At 52.2% G+C, this 20,030-nt stretch overlaps 1 protein-coding gene across 1 annotated transcript in view; it reads left to right on the top strand.

The window, feature by feature from the left end:
* The first annotated feature begins 2,569 nt into the window (after nucleotides 1-2,569).
* The window catches only part of xrcc1 (X-ray repair complementing defective repair in Chinese hamster cells 1), a 45,876-nt gene continuing 28,415 nt past the window's right edge, over nucleotides 2,570-20,030 (top strand). Inside the window, exons 1-6 of the mRNA XM_068018736.1 lie at nucleotides 2,570-2,896; nucleotides 6,285-6,377; nucleotides 6,787-6,894; nucleotides 11,024-11,182; nucleotides 16,013-16,203; nucleotides 19,388-19,453. Coding sequence (XP_067874837.1) covers nucleotides 2,846-2,896; nucleotides 6,285-6,377; nucleotides 6,787-6,894; nucleotides 11,024-11,182; nucleotides 16,013-16,203; nucleotides 19,388-19,453 — 668 coding nt within the window. The 5' untranslated portion in view covers nucleotides 2,570-2,845. The remainder of the gene's footprint in view (nucleotides 2,897-6,284; nucleotides 6,378-6,786; nucleotides 6,895-11,023; nucleotides 11,183-16,012; nucleotides 16,204-19,387; nucleotides 19,454-20,030) is intronic.

The raw sequence follows: 20,030 nt of genomic DNA, 5'->3' as shown, positions 1-20,030 counted from the left end.
CAGACTCGGAATGGATCCCGGTAAAAGACAGGCAGCTCCCTCAGAGAGGCGCGGCTAATGGACTCCACCGGGAGCTGCGTGTCGTCTTGAAGGCAGTGACGCTGGCGGAAAAAATACATCACCAGCGCACACCATCTGGGAGGACGCTCGACGTACAGGTATCTCTGCAGGGTCCAAAGGCGGAGAGAAAACCACGGCCTCCGGAACTGCCTGAGCAGCAGATGTTGCAGGTGGGGGAGGAGGAGTTCACCGGGAATGCAGGGCGGGACGTTGGATAACATTACCCAGAGGGTCCACTGGCAGGAAAGTCCCACTCACAGTGAGCCCCTTACTCAGGGCCAGGGACACGGCCCGCTCAGTCCTCAGGAAAATCACTGCCTTCCCGTACATTTTGGAGGCTGCACAAATGGCCGAGGAACCAACAACCTCGGCCATTGCTTTTACACACACCTCAATTATCATATTTGGGTGGGTGTAATTCTTCAACCCATGCTTTGTTGTCAAAAGCTTGAAAGGTGATGGGGCGACAGGAACGGCCTCAGCAGTTGCTGCAGCATAGGAAGACCCCGCCACCAGAGAGGATTGAGGAGCCATGGGGTAGAAGAGTTACATCTACCGTGTGTTGCGAGAGAGGGGGATAAACAATGATGAGATATAACAATAACTTGATAGTGTAAGGAGTCAGAGGCAAAGGGGAGGAGGCAGAGGGAGAGGGAGTCGAGGAGGAAATAGTCTTTTGGAGCTCAAAAATTACAGAGCAGTGTTATCGCTGGTCTTCTGGTTAGAGAGGTGTGATATCTTCAGCTGGGACAGCTGAAACTGGCCAGGCACACACTTTCCCCTATGTTATCAAACAACAATAAAATCTCTCATAAACTTTCTTTACCTCAGCAGCTCCCGCTGTTCCAGGCCAAGAGGTTGGGGTAGGGAGAGAGCTCCCTATTCGGTGGTAACAACACAGGATCCCCGTATTGAGATAGGCAGCCCCACCCTGGGCCGTCCTCTAGCCTCTTCTTCCCCCCCTCCAACAATCAAATACAAAAAGACTGTAATGTTAACCCAAATTCACAGAAGAGCTTTCAGTTCCTTTGTCTCCTTTTCCTTTTCCCTTGTTGATAAAATAAATGGAAAAACCTTCCTTTCAGTCTCTCTCTGTCTCTGTCTCTCTCTGTCTCCCTGCAGCAGTTTCACAGCTTCAACTCACAGCCCACAATCAGCTGAGGCACGTTGTGCACCCAGCACTCAGCAGTCCCAATTAGGCAGCAGCCAAAACCCCCATGCTGTACCTGTCCTGGGAGCGTAGAAAGAATTGTACATTGATACAGTGCAGAAGGAGGCCATTCAGCCCATCCCCGATGGCGCTGGCTCTTTGACGGTATTAGCTCCACGGTCCCGTTCCCGATCCGGGTTCCTTTACGAATACCTTATGCACTTCCCTTCTCGAAGTTCTGCTGGTTTTTGCACCCGGCTCTGATCAGGTAGTCCACGTCCTCACAGCAGCCTCTGCGTAAAACTGATCGGCGTCTGTTCAAAAACACAGTCCGTCGCAACGAATGAATGACTCGGAGAATAATACTCACATCGCAGGCGAAGGCTGAATAAACCAGCCTGTCCCTCGACACATGGTCAACACTTAACCAGGGGATAGTTAATTCTCACCCTTGTTTTCAAATCCCTCCATTGCCTCCTCACCCCCTCTCCCTATCTCTCTCACCTCTTCCAGCCCCTACATCCCTATCTCTGTAACCTCCACCAGCTCCGACAACCCTCCCTATCTCTGTAACCTCCTCCAGCCCCTACAACCCTCCCTATCTCTGTAACCTCCTCCAGCCCCTACAACCCTCCCTATCTCTGTAACCTCCTCCAGCCCCTACACCCCTCCGAGATCTCTGCGCTCCCTCCAATTCCGGCCTCTCGCCCATCCCCCGATTCCCATCGCTCCACCATTGGCGGCCGTGCCTTCAGCTGCCCTGGGGGGCCCTTCGTTCTGGAATTCCCTCCCGAAACCTCTCCGCCCCTCTCTCTCCCTCTCTCCTCCTTTAAGACGCTCCTTAACAAAACCGACCTCTTTGACCGAGCTTTCGGTCGCCTGCCCCTGATATCTCCTTAGGTGGCTCGGTGCCACACCTTGCTTCATAAGGAGCCTTGGGACGGCTTCGCTGAGCGACAGGTGCTATACAAATGCAAGTTCTTTCGGGTATTTTTTTTTGTTGGCGGAGTGAACCCAAACTATTGCCGCCGGCTCCAGGTCCCCAACATCCTCCCTTTGGTGTGATACCCAGTATTGCAATAGTGGGGAGGGCAACCCTTGCATTCTCCATCCAACCCATCTCCATTGACCAGAAGGGAGACATTGCCAGTATCAAACATGGCGGCGCCCAGACCCTCCTTCACTGTGACCTTTGACATCCTGGCACATCTAAGTCAGCTAATTTCTCGAAACCAAGCACCGGCGGAGACAGATTTTTTCTCCGGCAGTTAATAAAATCTCATCTTAATCGACGTAAACCGATAATTATTTGTTTTTTTTAAAAAAAGTTCTTTAAATTAAAAAAAAACACAATGTTGACCCGGAAGTGGAGAAATGCGCCCCGCGCGCGGGAGCGAGAGGAGAGGCGCCGTCGAGAGATGACAACTTCAAACAACTTCTAATTGAATATTTTGGGGGGTTTTGCCCCATTTCCTGAGGAGAATCCCCCTTAAAATGTTGCATTCTGTCACCTCTGGGGTGTTTGTGTTGCAATTGTGAGGATTTTTTTTTTTGGGGGGGGGTATGCTTCTTAACCTCCTTCCCCCTCCCCAAAATAATCTATAATTCACTTTTTCTGCCCATTATTCTTCCAAAATGCCTGAGATCAAAGTCCAACATGTTGTTTCCTGCAGCAGTGAAGACATGGTGAGCATCTTTCCCATTGCAGTGCAAACTCAAGACTTGTTCCAATGTTGGAGGCTTGTTTTTTTTTCTATTTTGGGCATTGCAATATTTTTTTTTCTATTTTGGGCATTGCAATATTTTTTTTTTCATGCATCCTGCAAATATTTATGGCTTAAGTAGACCCATGCATCTAAGTTTTTCTGTTGAGTGGTACTCTGGGGGTCAATGCTGGCCTGTGCCTTTAAGGTGCCACATGTTGTTCATCTGTTTATTTCTTAACTCCATGATGTATTTCTTATCATTAAGTTTATAAGGTGGGAATGATGTGGGGAATGAGTGGGGTTGGGTGGTAGAAGCGGGGCTCTTTGGATTGTTTCCTTCAACGAGCCGGCAGTGACATGATGGGCCCAATGGCCTCTTTGGTTGCTCTATTGTTCTGTGATTGCCGTGTAAGTTGTAGTGCTGAGGGAGCGCCGCGCCGCCGGAGGGGCAGTGCTGAGGGAGCGCCGCGCCGCCGGAGGGGCAGTGCTGAGGGAGTGCCGCACTGTCGGAGGTACCGTCTTTGAGATGAGACATTAAACCGAGGCCTCCGTCTCCCCACCCCTCAGGTGGGTGTAAAAGATCCCACAGCCACTATTTGGAAGAAGCGCAGGGGGTGAATTCTGCCGACGTGACCGGCCATTTACCACCCTGTCGTTGATTTTATTAGTTACAGTTTTGCTGTGTCTACTCTCTCCGATCATTTTTGTCACCTTGAATTGTTTAATCTCAAGGAATAAAAGCCACTTTTCGCCAGCTCTCCTTGTAATTTAACCCTTTAAGTTTCCGTATGAGTCTGCTGAATCTTTAAATGTCTGATAACTGACCCGTCCGTTAATATATTCCAACATGGAACATAATACAGCGCACTCGGAGGCCATTCTGCCCATCGTGTCTGCGCTGACCAAATAAGCTAGCCGCCCAATCTAATCCCACCTTCCAGCACCTGCTCCATTGCCTTGCCGGTTACAACACTTCAGGTGCATGTCCAGGTACCTTTTTTTAAAGAGTTGAGGGTTTCTGCCTCCACCACCGATCCGGGCAGTGAATTCCAGGCACCCACCACCCTCTGGGTGAAAAAGATTTTCCCCAAGTCCCCTCTAATCCTTCTACCGATCACTTTAAATCTGTGCCCCCTGGTAATTGGCCTCTCCGCGAGGGGAAACAGGTCCTTCCTGTCTACTCTATCCCGGCCCCTCATAATTTTGTACACCTCAATTAAGTCACCCTCGGCCTCCTCAGGGAAAACAACCCCAGCCTATCCAATCTTTCCTCCTAGCTGCAACTTTCGAGCCCTGACAAGATTCTTGTAACTCTCCTCTGTACTCTCTCCAGAGCAATTATGTCCTTCCTGTAATGTGGTGACCAGAACTGTACACAATACTGCAACTGTGGCCTAACCAGTGTTTTATACAGTTCCAGCATTACATCGCTGCTTTTGTATTCTATACCTCGGTCAATAAAGGAAATCATTCCATATGCCTTTGTCACCACTCTATCTACCTGTCCTGCCACCTTCAGGGACCTGTGGACATGCACTCCCAAGGTCTCTCACTTCTTCTGACCCCCTCAATATCCTCCCGTTTATTGTGTATTCCCTCGCTTTATTTGCCCTCTCCAAATGCATCACCTCACACTTCTCTGGATTGAATCCCATTTGCCACTTTTCCGCCCACTCAACCAAACCATTGATATATTTCTGGAGTCCACGGTCCTCCTCCTCACTATCAACTACACGGCCAATTTTTGTATCATCAGCAAATTTCCCACCCGTGCAGAACTGTTACGTCTGGCTGATGTTCCCCAATGATAGCTGGACTTGTCGGGGCTGGAGGAGGTTACAGAGATAGGGAGGGTTGTAGGGGCTGGAGGAGGTTACAGAGATAGGGAGAGTTGTAGGGGCTGGAGGAGGTTACAGAGATAGGGAGAGTTGTAGGGGCTGGAGGAGGTTACAGAGATAGGGAGGGTTGTAGGGGCTGGAGGAGGTTACAGAGATAGGGAGGGTTGTAGGGGCTGGAGGAGGTTACAGAGATAGGGAGGGTTGTAGGGGCTGGAGGAGGTTACAGAGATAGGGAGGGTTGTAGGGGCTGGAGGAGGTTACAGAGATAGGGAGGATTGTAGGGGCTGGAGGAGGTTACAGAGATAGGGAGGGTTGTAGGGGCTGGAGGAGGTTACAGAGATAGGGAGGGTTGTAGGGGCTGGAGGAGGTTACAGAGATAGGGAGGGTTGTAGGGGCTGGAGGAGGTTACAGAGATAGGGAGAGTTGTAGGGGCTGGAGGAGGTTACAGAGATAGGGAGGGTTGTAGGGGCTGGAGGAGGTTACAGAGATAGGGAGGGTTGTAGGGGCTGGAGGAGGTTACAGAGATAGGGAGGGTTGTAGGGGCTGGAGGAGGTTACAGAGATAGGGAGGGTTGTAGGGGCTGGAGGAGGTTACAGAGATAGGGAGGGTTGTAGGGGCTGGAGGAGGTGACAGAGATAGGGAGAGTTGTAGGGGCTGGAGGAGGTTACGGAGATGGGGAGAGTTGTAGGGGTTGGAGGAGGTTACGGAGATAGGGAGGGTTGTTGGGGCTGGAGGCGGTTAGAGATAGGGAAGGTTGTAGGGGCTGGAGGAGGTTACGGAGATAGGGAGGGTTGCAGGGGCTGGAGGAGGTTACAGAGATAGGGAGGGTTGTGGGGGCTGGAGGAGGTTACAGAGATAGGGAGTGTTGTCGGGGCTGGAGGAGGTTACAGAGATGGAGAGGGTTGTAGGGGCTGGAGGAGGTTACAGAGATGGAGAGGGTTGTAGGGGCTGGAGGAGGTTACAGAGATAGAGAGGGTTGTAGGGGCTGGAGGAGGTTACAGAGATAGGGAGGGTTGTAGGGGCTGGAGGAGGTTACAGAGATAGGGAGGGTTGTAGGGGCTGGAGGAGGTTACGGAGATAGGGAGGGTTGTAGGGGCTGGAGGATGTTACGGAGATAGGGAGGGTTGTAGCGGCTGGAGGAGGTTACGGAGATAGGGTTGTAGGGGCTGGAGGAGGTTACGGAGATAGGGAGGGTTGTCGGGACTGGAGGAGGTTACAGAGATGGAGAGGGTCGTAGGGGCTGGAGGAGGTTACGGAGATAGGGAGAGTTGTCGGGACTGGAGGAGGTTACAGAGATGGAGAGGGTTGTAGGGACTGGAGGAGGTTACAGAGATGGAGAGGGTTGTAGGGACTGGAGGAGGTTACAGAGATGGAGAGGGTTGTAGGGGCTGGAGGAGGTTGCAGAGATAGGGAGGGGGAAGATGGTGGGCGGGGACCGGTCAGTCGAGTGTTGGAATGGTCGGGTCTGGAGGGAATTAACCAGCCATGGGGGATGTGGCGTCTGACTTGCTTGTTTTTGCTTCGGTCCAGACACACAAGGCTGTTAACCTGTTGAAGCCGGACACCTACAGGAAGTGGAAGTGTGCTGAGTTCGGAGAAAAACAGGCGTCTGTCATCCTGCAGGTAAACCTGCGGACTTGTGGACCAAGGGAATTCCCTGTGGCTTCAGCCGCTGAATTTTTCTGGTTGCGTTTCTGATTTTTGATTTGAACACAGACCCAGAACGTTGGCCCCGTGTCATAGTCGTGTGAGGGAGGGAAGGGGATGTTCAGTGCACCTGGGAACTTTATACAACTGAAACATAGCGTCCCCCTCTTCCATATTCACACGACACCTTCCCCTGTTCTCAGCACAAACCCTCCTGCCTGGACTGGAGCTGAGGCTGCAAGTCTCTCAGCTGTGTGTCACGCACCCTTTCTCTGTCTCTCTCTCTTTCTCTGTCCGCCCCCCACGTGCATTTCTCTCCCCTGCGCGCCCGTGCTCTGTTGTCTTGTCCCTCACCTTGAACCTTGAACACTCTCTCTCCCTGCAGTTTCAGAAGGCGGAGCAGATCCACAGTATCGATATTGGAAATGAGGGATCGGCATTCGTGGAGGTTCTCGTTGGAAACTCCACATCTGCCTGCGAGCAGGATTTTGAGGTAAGCTTCGCTTTGCTATTTTCAGTCCAGTTACTCGGTTTGTGGTCGTGGCAGGTGAGTGAACAAAGTACAGCACAGGAACAGGCCATTCGGCCCTCCAAGACTGCGCCGATCTTGATGCCTGCCGAAACTAACACCTTCTGCATTTCCGGGGCCCGTATCCCTCTGTTCCCTTCCTATTCATATATTTGTCAAGATGTCTCTTAAACGTCGCTATCGTATCTGCTTCCACCACCTCCCCCGGCAGCAAGTTCCAGGCACTCACCACCCTCTGTGTAAAAAAACTTGCCTCGCACATCCCCTCTAAACTTTGCCCCTCGCACCTTAAACCTATGTCCCCTAGTAACTGACTCTTCCACCCTGGGAAAAAGCTTCTGACTATCCACTCTGTCCATGCCGCTCATAACTTTGTAAACCTCTATCATGTCGCCCCTCCACCTCCGTCGTTCCAGTGAAAACAATCCGAGTTTATCCAACCTCTCCTCATAGCTAATGCCCTCCAGACCAGGCAACATCCTGGTAAACCTCCTCCGTACCCTCTCCAAAGCCTCCACGCCCTTCTGGTAGTGTGGTGACCAGAATTGCACGCAATATTCTAAGTGTGGCCCAACTAAAGTTCTGTACAGCTGCAGCATGACTTGCCAATTTTTATACTCTATGCCCCGACCGATGAAGGCAAGCATGCCGTATGCCTTCTTGACTACCTTATCCACCTGCGTTGCCACTTTCAGTGACCTGTGGACCTGTACGCCCAGATCTCTCAGCCTGCCAGTACTCCTAAGGGTTCTGCCATTTACTGTATACTTCCCACCTGCATTAGACCTTCCAAAATGCATTACCTCACATTTGTCCGGATTAAACTCCATCTGCCATTTCTCCGCCCAAGTCTCCAACTGATCTATATCCTGCTGTATCCTCTGACAATCCTCATCGTTATCGGCAACTCCACCAACCTTTGTGTCGTCCGCAAACTTACTAATCAGACCAGCTACATTTTACTCCAAATCATTTATATATACTACAAAGAGCAAAGGTCCCAGCACTGATCCCTGCGGATCACCACTAGTCACATCCCTCCATTCAGAAAAACACCCATCCACTGCTACCCTCTGTCTTCTATGACCGAGCCAGTTCTGTATCCATCTTGCCAGCTCACCTCTGATCCCGTGTGACTTCACCTTTTGTACCAGTCTGCCATGAGGGACCTTGTCAAAGGCTTTACTAAAGTCCATATAGATAACATCCACTGCCCTTCCTTCATCAATCATCTTCGTCAATTCCTCAAAAAACTCAATCAAATTAGTAAGACACGACCTCCCCTTCACAAAACCGTGCTGAGAACGACCCTGAACGGTTGACGTACTCAAGATCAGTGGATTGTTCTCCTCAGAGCAGAGAAGGTTAAGGGGGAGATTTAATCGAGGCGTTCAAAATCATGAGGGGGTTTTGATGGAGTAAATGAGGAGAAACTGTTCCCAGTGGCAGGAGGGTCGGTAACCAGAGGGACACAGATTGAGGATAATCGGTAAAAGAACCAGAGGGGGGGAGAGGAGGAGAATTTTTTTGACGCAGTGAGTTGTTGTGATCTGGAACGCGCTGCCTGAAAGGGCGGTGGAAGCAGATTCAATAGTAACTTTCAAAAGGGGGAATTGGAGAAATACTGAAATACTGGATTAAATCTCCCCCTTCGCCTTCTCTTCTCTAAGGAGAACGTTCCCAGCTTCTCCAGTCTTTCCAGGAAAGTGTAATCCCTGGAAATGTTTGGATAAAACCTCCCTGAACCTGCTCCAAAACTGTCCTGTCCTTTCCAAAGTGGGGCTCCCAGAGCTGGCTCGAACTGAAGCCGAGCCAGTGATTAATAAAGGGTGTATGTGGAGTGAGAATTGAGTTTCTCCCGTTGCCATGGTTATCAGACTGTATCGTCAGTGAAAGCCACAGTCCGATCAGGGCGTTGTCTCTGTTTTTCCAGAATCTCACTTTGAGCCAGTTTGAGAGGATTGAGAGATGTGATGAGGTGTTCGCTCAGGGCTGAACTAGTTTTTCCTGTCTTCTTTTGGGCCTTTTTGTGTCCCGGCGTATGTGTCCCAGTTTATAATGATAGTCATGACTCGAGGTACTGGAGTGCTGACTTGAGAAATGAGAGCTCAAAATCCAGGCGGACACTCCCTGTGAGGGAGTGCCGCACTGTCGGAGGGTCAGTACTGAGGGAGTGCCGCACTGTCGGAGGGTCAGTACTGAGGGAGTGCCGCACTGTCGGAGGGTCAGTACTGAGGGAGTGCCGCACTGTCGGAGGGTCAGTACTGAGGGAGTGCCGCACTGTCGGAGGGTCAGTACTGAGGGAGTGCCGCACTGTCGGAGGGTCAGTACTGAGGGAGTGCCGCACTGTCGGAGGGTCAGTGCTGAGGGAGTGCCGCACTGTCGGAGGGTCAGTGCTGAGGAGTGCCGCACTGTCGGAGGGTCAGTGCTGAGGGAGTGCCGCACTGTCGGAGGGTCAGTGCTGAGGGAGTGCCGCACTGTCGGAAGGGTCAGTGCTGAGGGAGTGCCGCACTGTCGGAGGGTCAGTGCTGAGGGAGTGCCGCACTGTCGGAGGGTCAGTGCTGAGGGAGTGCCGCACTGTCGGAGGGTCAGTGCTGAGGGAGTGCCGCACTGTCGGAGGGGTCAGTGCTGAGGGCGTGCCGCACTGTCGGAGGGTCAGTGCTGAGGGCGTGCCGCACTGTCGGAGGGTCAGTACTGAGGGAGTGCCGCACTGTCGGAGGGTCAGTACTGAGGGAGTGCCGCACTGTCGGAGGGTCAGTACTGAGGGAGTGCCGCACTGTCGGAGGGTCAGTACTGAGGGAGTGCCGCACTGTCGGAGGGTCAGTACTGAGGGAGTGCCGCACTGTCGGAGGGTCAGTACTGAGGGAGTGCCGCACTGTCGGAGGGTCAGTACGCCAGTTAATTGGCTGTGTTTTTCGACATTGCAACGGGGATGTCCTGAGGTTGTGAAAGACCCATCAAATTTTAAATGAGCATTTAAGAATTCTAATTTTTGTTTTCAAGTCCCTCCTTACTCCTTCCCTATCTCTGTAATCTCCTCCAGCCTCTACAAACCCTCCCTATTTCTGTAACCTCCTCCAGCCTCTACAACCCTCCCTATTTCTGTAACCTCCTCCAGCCCCTACAACCCTCCCTATCTCTGTAACCTCCTCCAGCCTCTACAACCCTCCCTATCTCTGTAACCTCCTCCAGTCCCTACGACCCTCCCTATCTCTGTAACCTCCTCCAGCCCCTGCAACCCTCCCTCTCTCTCTAACCTCCTCCAGCCCCTGCAACCCTCCCTCTCTCTCTAACCTCCTCCAGCCCCGACAACCCCTCCCTATCTCTGTAACCTCCTCCAGCCCCGACAACCCTCCCCTATCTCTGTAACCTCCTCCAGCCCCGACAACCCTCCCTATCTCTGTAACCTCCTCCAGCCCCGACAACCCTCCCTATCTCTGTAACCTCCTCCAGCCCCGACAACCCTCCCTATCTCTGTAACCTCCTCCAGCCCCGACAAACCCTCCCTATCTCTGTAAACCTCCTCCAGCCCCGACAACCCTCCCTATCTCTGTAACCTCCTCCAGCCCCCGACAACCCTCCCTATCTCTGTAACCTCCTCCAGCCCCGACAACCCTCCCTATCTCTGTAACCTCCTCCAGCCCCGACAACCCTCCGAGATCTCTGCGCTCCTCCAATTCCACCCTCTCGCCCATCCCCCGATTCCCATCGCTCACCATTGGCGGCCGTGCCTTCAGCTGCCTGGGGCCCTAAGCTCTGGAATTCCCTCCCTAAACCTCTCCGCCTCTCTCTCTCTCTCTCTCTCCTCCATTAAGACGCTCCTTAAAAACCGACCTCTTTGACCGAGCTTTTACCCTCTTGTGCTTATATCTCATTCTGTGACTCGGGGTCGGATTCCTGTTTGAATTACGTTCCTGCGAAGCTGCTTTTGATACTGTTACAATGTTAAATGTGTTACAGAAATGCAAGTCTTTGTTATAAACCAGCTGTACCTCTTGACCTGAAGTGACCATTGTAATAACTTGATCGGAATCCCTTCGTCTACTGGGGTCCGGTCGTGAATTGAACCCTTGTTTTTTCCCCTCTCTTCCAGGTCCTGCTCGTCTCGTCTTTCTTCATGTCCCCGACAGAGAGTCGGGCTGGTATCTCCCTGAACAGAGTCCGCATGTTCGGACCCGACAAGCTGGCTAAAGCGACGCTGAATAAAAAATGGGACCGGGTGAAAGTTATTTGCACCCAACCCTACAACAAGGTGAGCGCTGTCTCTGCGTTTTGGATCTGTCCTCCTTGCCTGTTTGTCAAGCCTGTCCCCCCCACCACCCCCCGCCCCCATTCAATTACGTAGTCATTTCCGACACAGACAGAGGCCATTTGGCCCATCCACTGCATGCCAGCTCTCTGTAAAGCAATCCAGTCAGTCCGACTCCCCTGCTCGCTCTCTCTAGCCCAGCGATGTGCTGAGGCAACGTAGAGCTGAGCCGCAAACCAGGCCTGGACTCTGACTGATTGGCGTCCGCTGTGCAGCGTGCAAACTGAACCTGGGATCTTTCCAGCCTCTGTGGCTCAGTGCGATGCTGAGTGGTGCACCTTCCAACGAAGCCATCAGTTTTATTTTTAGTCATACTGGTAAGTCTGTTGCCTAGCCACCTTTACCACCCAAAACCAGGGGAGATCAGTTTAAAAAGTTGATTGCTGTTCAAACACACTTGCACCTTGTGGTGTGCCTCTGTTACCTTACATCCAAGTAAGGACAGGTGCTTGAGGATCACTAGACATTAATCTGATTTTATTTTTTATTTATTCGTGGGATGTGGGCGTCGCTGGCCAGGCCAGCATTTATTGCCCATCCCTAATTGCCCTTGAGAAGGTGGTGGTGAGCTGCCTTCTTGAACCGCTGCAGTCCATGTGGGGTAGGTACACCCACAGTGCTGTTAGGAAGGGAGTTCCAGGATTTTGACCCAGCAACAGTGAAGGAACGGCGATATAGTTCCAAGTCAGGATGGTGTGTGACTTGGAGGGGAACTTGCAGGTGGTGGTGTTCCCATGCATCTGCTGCCCTTGTCCTTCTAGTTGGTAGAGGTCGTGGGTTTGGAAGGTGCTGTCTAAGGAGCCTTGGTGAGTTGCTGCAGTGCATCTTTTAGACGGTACACACTGCTGCCACTGTGCGTCGGTGGTGGAGGGAGTGAATGTTTGTGGATGGGTGCCAATCAAGTGGGCTGCTTTGTCCTGGATGGTGTCGAGCTTCTTGAGTGTTGTTGGAGCTGCACCCATCCAGGCAAGTGGAGAGTATTCCATCACACTCCTGACTTGTGCCTTGTGGATGGTGGACAGGCTTTGGGGAGTCAGGAGGTGAGTTACTCGCCTCAGGATTCCCAGTCTCTGACCTGCTCTTGTAGCCACGGTATTTGTGGTTGACCCAGTTCAGTTTCTGGTCAAAGGTAACCCCCAGGATGGTGATAGAGGGGTCTAAGACACAGGAACGTAAGAAATAGGAGCAGGAGGAGGCCATTCGGCTCCTCGAGCCTGCTACCCCATTCAGTAAGATCATGGCTGATCATCTATCTCAACTCCACTTTCCCGCCCTATCCATCGATTCCCTCAGTGTCCAAAAATCTCTCGATCTCAGTCTTGAATATACTCAATGACTGATCATCCACAGCTCTCTGGGGTAGAGAATTCCAAAGATTCACAACCCTCGGAGTAAAGAAATTTCTCCTCATCTCTGTTCTAAGTGGCTTCCCCCTTATTTTGAAATTGTGTCCCCTGGTTCTAGACTCCCCAACCAGGGGGAACATCCTGGCTGCATCTACCCTGTCTATCCCTTTCAGTATTTTGTAGGTTTCAATGAGATCATCTCTCATTCTTCGAAACTCTAGAGAATACAGGCCCAGTTTCCCCAATCTCTCTTCATAGGACAGTCCCGCCATCCCGGGAACAAGTCTGGTGAACCTTTGTTGCACTCCCTCTACGGCAATAATATCCTTCCTAAGGTAAGTCATGCACACAGTACTCCAGGTGCGATCTAACCAAGGTTCTGTACAGTTGAAGCAAGAACAGCCCCAACTTCTCCGATCTATCCATGTCACTGAAGTTTCTCATCCCTGGACCCGTTCTCGTGAATCTTTTCTGTACTCTCTCTCCAATGCCTTCACATCCTTCCTAAAGTGTGGTGCTCAGAATTGGATACAGTACTCCAGTTAAGGTGGGACTGGTGTTCTGTAAAGATTCACCATAACTTCCTTGCTCTTGTACTGTCTGCCCCTATTAATAAAGCCCAGGATACTGTATGCTTTATTAACCGCTCTCTCAATCTGTCCTGCCACCTTCAATGACTTATTACAAATACACCCAGGTCCCTCTGCTCCTGCAACCCCCTTTAGAATTGTACCCTTTTATTATTGAGGTTTTTTTTTTAAGAGAAGCAATGGTCCTAACAGTGATCCCTGTGGAACCTGAGAGTAAACCTTCCTCTGGTCAGGGAAAAACAGCCATTCACCACGACTCTGTGTTTCCTGTCGCTCAGCTGACTTCCTGCACATGTTGCTATTGTCCTATTTATTCCATGGACTCTGACTTTTGCTGAGAAAGCCTGTTAGGTGACACTTTATCAAATCTCTCTGTCTAAACTCCAGAGGATGCAGACCCCTTCCACTCCATCTCTCTTCACAAGACAGCCCTCTCATCCCAGGAGACAATGTTGTAGGTTAGACAAAGGCTCGGGTGCCTCATTCGAAGGCAGGTGCGTTTTGTTGCTTTGACAGCGTGATGTATCGTCTGTGCTGCAGGTTTATTAACAGGCCCCTCCCCCGATACTTTGCAATCGATGATCGTCATGGTGGGTATTGACAACAAGTGCATTCCCTGTGGTTAATGTGTAACGTTATCGGGTGTGAGTCTGTCGGTGATGATCCGTCCTAGTTCACTTGTTAATCGTGAAGGGCGAATGTTATTGTGCAGCAGAGGCTGTGGGTCTCACTGAAGATCGCACGAAAAGCAGTAAACCAACAACCTCTTGCTCAATTTCCACGACTCCACCATCGGTGGTGGACGAGAGAGAGAGAGAGAGAGAGAGAGAGAGAGGCGGAGAGGTTTAGGGAGGGAGTTCCAGAGCTTAGGGCCCCAGGCAGCTGAAGGCACGGCCGCCAATGGTGGAGCGATGGGAATCGGGGGATGGGTGAGAGGCCGGAATTGGAGGGAGCGCAGAGATCTTGGAAGGTTGTAGGGGCTGGAGGAGGTTACAGAGATAGGGAGGGTTTGTAGGGGCTGGAGGAGGTTACAGAGATCTGGAGGGTTTGTAGGGGCTGGAGGAGGTTACAGAGATCTGGAGGGTTTGTAGGGGCTGGAGGAGGTTACAGAGATCTGGAGGGTTTGTAGGGGCTGGAGGAGGTTACACAGATAGGGAGGGTTTGTAGGGGCTGGAGGAGGTTACAGAGATCTGGAGGGTTTGTAGGGGCTGGAGGAGGTTACAGAGATAGGGAGGGTTGTTGGGGCTGGAGGAGGTGACAGAGATAGGGAGGGTTTGTAGGGGCTGGAGGAGGTTACAGAGATAGGGAGGGTTGTAGGGGCTGGAGGAGGTTACAGAGATAGGGAGGGTTGTAGGGGCTGGAGGAGGTTACAGAGATAGGGAGGGTTGTTGGGGCTGGAGGAGGTTACAGAGATAGGGAGGGTTGTTGGGGCTGGAGGAGGTTACAGAGATAGGGAGGGTTGTTGGGGCTGGAGGAGGTTACAGAGATAGGGAGGGTTGTTGGGGCTGGAGGAGGTTACAGAGATAGGGAGGGTTGTAGGGGCTGGAGGAGGTTACAGAGATAGGGAGGGTTGTTGGGGCTGGAGGAGGTTACAGAGATAGGGAGGGTTATAGGGTCTGGAGGAGGTTACCGAGATAGGGAGGGTTGTTGGGGCTGGAGGAGGTTACCGAGATAGGGAGGGTTGTAGGGGCTGGAGGAGGTTACAGAGATAGGGAGGGTTTGTAGGGGCTGGAGGAGGTTACAGAGATAGGGAGGGTTTGTAGGGGCTGGAGGAGGTTACAGAGATAGGGAGGGTTTGTAGGGGCTGGAGGAGGTTACAGAGATCTGGAGGGTTTGTAGGGGCTGGAGGAGGTTACAGAGATCTGGAGGGTTTGTAGGGGCTGGAGGAGGTTACAGAGATCTGGAGGGTTTGTAGGGGCTGGAGGAGGTTACAGAGACAGGGAGGGTTGTTGGGGCTGGAGGAGGTTACAGAGATAGGGAGGGTTGTTGGGGCTGGAGGAGGTTACAGAGATAGGGAGGGTTGTTGGGGCTGGAGGAGGTTACCGAGATAGGGAGGGTTTGTAGGGGCTGGAGGAGGTTACCGAGATAGGGAGGGTTGTTGGGGCTGGAGGAGGTTACAGAGATAGGGAGGGTTGTAGGGGCTGGAGGAGGTGACAGAGATAGGGAGGGTTGTAGGGGCTGGAGGAGGTTACAGAGATAGGGAGGGTTGTTGGGGCTGGAGGAGGTTAGAGATCTGGAGGGTTGTTGGGGCTGGAGGAGGTTACACAGATAGGGAGGGTTTGTAGGGGCTGGAGGAGGTTACAGAGATCTGGAGGGTTTGTAGGGGCTGGAGGAGGTTACAGAGATAGGGAGGGTTGTTGGGGCTGGAGGAGGTGACAGAGATAGGGAGGGTTGTTGGGGCTGGAGGAGGTTACCGAGATAGGGAGAGGGTGGGGGGGGGGGGGGGAGGTGGGGTCAAGGAAGCCAGTGAGGGATTTGAACAGGAGGATGTGAATTTTAAAATGGAGATGTTGCCGGACCGGGAGCCAGTGTAGGTCAGCGAGTAACAGAAGTTGATGGGTGAATGGGACTCTGTGTGAGTTGGGGTACGGGGGCGGCAGAGTTTTAAGTTGAGTTTCTGTTGGGTGTGTGTGCTTCCCCTCCAATCTGGAGAGGTTTAGGGAGGCAACTGCAGAAATTCGGGCCGAGACGACTGAAGGCAAGGCCTTATTTCCTTGACGTGAAAGGAGACATTCCGATAAACGTTTAGGGAGTGTTATCAAGGTTGTAAATCCAAGTGTGAAGTTTATGCTATTGACTAATGTTTGTCTTCCTTTCCCCACCACAAAACAATGTAGAATTTGGCGTACGGCCTCTCGTTCATCAGGTTTTCCTCTCCTCCTGAAGATGATGAGAAGTCCGCCTGCCCCTCTTCACCGGTGAGTGCGAAGATGCGATCGAAGCTCGGCGCTCGCAGCCTCTTCCAGTCTGCCCCCTCCCCCCCGAATAAGAACAGCAAAAACTTAAATATTTACATAGTGCCTTTATGGTAATAAAACATCGCAAGGTGCTTCGCAGGAGCGTGAGAAAACACAAGGAGGTTGTGAAACAGGCTTCACAAAACATCGCAGGAGGTGTAATACCTGCCCATTTACCTCCTCTCTCCTCACTATCCCAGGCCCCAAACACTCCTTTCAGGTGAAGCAGTGATTTACTTGTACTTCTTTCAATGTAGTATACTGTATTCGCTGCTCACAATGTGGTCTCCTCTACATTGGGGAGACCAAGCGCAGACTGGGTGACCGTTTTGCGGAACATCTCCGCTCAGTCCGCAAGCAGGACCCTGAGCTTCCGGTCGCTGGCCATTTGAACACCCCCCCCCCCCCCCCCCTGCTCTCATGCTCACATCTCTGTCCTGGGATTGCTGCAGTGTTCCAGTGAACATAACGCAAGCTCGAGGAACAGCATCTCATTTACCGATTCAGCACACTACAGCCTGCCGGACTGAACATTGAGTTCAATCATTTCAGAGCATGACTGGGCCCATCTTTTTATTTCTAGTTTGTTTATATTATTTTATTTTAGTTTGTTTAACTTGTTTCTACTGTGCCTTCCCACTGTTTTAGTTTTTTTTAAAAATATTTGTGCTCAGAGCCAGGGCTGTTCATTTTGCAGTCAGTTCACACCCTCTCTGTACTAATGCTTTGTCTTTCACCACACCATTAACATACTCTTTGCCTTTGCTCCATGATCTTCTGGTCGGTTATTCTCAGTGACCTTGTCCTATCAACACCATCTCTTTTGTTATCTCTTGCCCCACCCCTGCTCTACTTGCTCAAAACCTTTTACATTTCTAATGTCTGCCAGTTCTGAAGAAGGGTCACTGACCTGAAACGTTAACTCTGCTTCTCTCTCCACGGATGCTGCCAGACCTGCTGAGTGATTCCAGCATTTCTTGTTTTTATTTCACAAAACATTGCTTCCAATTGCTCGAAGTAATGCAGAGGGAGCTCTGAAAATCAGATATAAAACCGGAAACTGCTGGAATAACCCAGCAGGTCTGGCAGCATCTGTGGAGAGAGAGAGAAACAGAGTTAACGTTTCAGGTCAGTGACCCTTCTTCAGAACTGGGAAATATTAGAAATGGAACAGCTTTTAAGCAAGTGAAAGGGTGGACTTGACGTTGTGTTGAATTTCGCTGCCCCACCGTTTTGTGTTCTTTTTCTTTGCAGCTTTCGGTTTACCTCTTTTTTTTTCTCTTGGAGCTTGTGGCTGGTTTTGCTGACAGTGCAAACACTGGGTGGGGAAGTACTGGCACATCTGCAAGTGTAGCCGTGATGACTGAAACGTCTCTGTCTGTGAGTTCTCAGACAGCTGCCAGTAATAAAGATGGCGCTGACTGAAACGTCTCTGTCTGTGAGTTCTCAGACAGCTGCCAGTAATAAAGATGGCGCTGACTGAAACGTCTCTGTCTGTGAGTTCTCAGACAGCTGCCAGTAATAAAGATGGCGCTGACTGGAAGGTCACTGCGATGCCTCAGGCAGTTGCCAGTAATAAAGATGGCGCTGACTGAAACGTCTCTGTCTGTGAGTTCTCAGACAGCTGCCAGTAATAAAGATGGCGCTGACTGGAAGGTCACTGCGATGCCTCAGGCAGTTGCCAGTAATAAAGATGGCGCTGACTGGAAGGTCACTGCGATGCCTCAGACAGTTGCCAGTAATAAAGATGGCGCTGACTGGAAGGTCACTGTGATGCCTCAGGCAGTTGCCAGTAATAAAGATGGCGCTGCTCAATTGAACACAAACCCCTTCATTGGCTGCGATCGCCGCCTCCATCCCACCCCCAACAGTACCCTGCTCCCTCCTGCCATCACCACCTCTCTTCGCCACTCCCTCCCATGCCCATCTTCTTGCTCTCCGCCTCGACCACTCGCTCCCGGCCTCGCTACTTCCCCCACCGCTCTTGGCTGCTCCCTGCACGCTCGGCATCTCATTCCCCACCCCCACTGCCGCCACTTCTCCGTTGGCAGGGGGCGATCGGCCGAGCGGCTGTGGGGGGCAGCGTCCAAAGGAGCGAGGCCAGGAGAGTGGGCGGAGGAAGAAGCAGGGCGTGATCGGCCAGGGGTTGGGGGAGTGGCGAGCGGGCGTCCAAAGCAATGACACCGGGAGCGAGCGGGTGGGGGAAGAAGCGGGGAACGATTGGCCGCGGGGGAGAAAGCAGCCTGGCGGGGAATGAGTGAGGGGGGGTTACTGGCGAGCTGGGGAGTGAGGGGGGGCAGCGGCTAGGTGGGGAATGGGGGTGGGGGGGGTGGTGCAGTGGCAAGGTGGTAGTAGTAACAGCAGTGAGACACTGCGTGTTGATGTGTTTGTGGGAAGCGGGGGAGCAGTGGCGAGGTGGGGATAGTAACTGCAGTGAGACACTGCATGCTGACTTGGATGTACCTGTGGGGTGGGTGGGTAGCAGTGAGGTGGGGAGTGGGGGGAGTGCAGTGGCGAGGTGGGGATAGTAACTGCAGTGAGACACTGCATGCTGACTTCGATGTGCCTGTGGGGTGAGGGTGGGTGGGTAGCAGTGAGGTGGGGAGCAGTGGCGAGGTGGGGATAGTAACTGTAGTGAGACATTGCATGCTGATGTTGATGTGTTTGTGGGGTGGGTAACAGTGAGGTGGGGAGTGGGGGGAGTGCAGTGGCGAGGTGGGGATAGTAACTGCAGTGAGACACTGCATGCTGACTTCGATGTGCCTGTGGGGTGAGGGTGGGTGGGTAGCAGTGAGGTGGGGAGCAGTGGCGAGGTGGGGATAGTAACTGCAGTGAGACATTGCATGCTGATGTTGATGTGTTTGTGGGGTGGGGGTGGGTGGGTTGCAGTGAGGTGGGGAGTGGGGGCGCAGTGGCGAGGTGGGGATAGTAACTGCAGTGAGACATTGCATGCTGATGTTGATGTGTTTGTGGGGTGGGAGTGGGTGGGTAACAGTGAGGTGGGGAGTGGGGGGAGTGCAGTGGCGAGGTGGGGATAGTAACTGCAGTGAGACAGTGCATGCTGACTTTGATGTGCCCGTGCGCGAGTTCATACTGACAATCTGGCAAACGATTGGATGCACTGATGATGTTGGCAATTGCTCTGCACATGTCCTGTGTATTCAGGAGACACTCTGTTCATGTGCAGTCCCTTCCACACCTCCTCTGGGCAAATCTTTTGTTTCTTCACTTCTCTGTCTCTCTCTGTCCCCTTAGCCCCCGCAGGGATGGTGCCCAACCTGCTGAGCGATTCGCATTTTCTGGAGCTCGGAAAGCACCTAGGTTAAAAGCTTCTTTTACCCTTCTTGTATCACTGACGTCTGTTTATTTGACCGGGGCGGTGTGGAGTAAAAGCAGCAAAAATATGCAACTTATTCAATTTGAAACTCCTTATTTGACCTTTCCAATTCTGCGACACCCAGTCCTCCCTGCAGTTGTACACTCTGCCTCGAGACAGAGCAGCACCAGGTCCAGGACTCTCCGATCCCTTACCCGATGGCCATGGTTTCGCTGAAGCACCGGGAAGGAGATTGACTTTGTCCTGATTGGATTTCCCACCGGGAACAAAACAAACACTTGCGTTGGTGATATTTTGCAGTCCCTTCAACAGGGCATTGATGAAACCTCCTCCAGCCCCTACAACCCTCCCTATCTCTCTAACCACCTCCAGCCCCTACAACCCTCCCTATCTCTGTAACCTCCTCTAGCCCCTACAACCCTCCCTATCTCTGTAACCTCCTCCAGCCCCTACAACCCTCCCTATCTCTGTAACCTCCTCCAGCCCTACAACCCTCCCTATCTCTGTAACCTCCTCCAGCCCCTACAACCCTCCCTATCTCTGTAACCTCCTCTAGCCCCA

This window comes from Heterodontus francisci, chromosome 39, assembly GCF_036365525.1.
Source record: "Heterodontus francisci isolate sHetFra1 chromosome 39, sHetFra1.hap1, whole genome shotgun sequence".
In the NCBI taxonomy this organism is placed as follows: Eukaryota; Metazoa; Chordata; class Chondrichthyes; order Heterodontiformes; family Heterodontidae; genus Heterodontus; species Heterodontus francisci.
The sequence above is the reverse complement of the archived record's forward strand: the minus strand, read 5'-3'. Positions and strand labels throughout refer to the sequence as shown.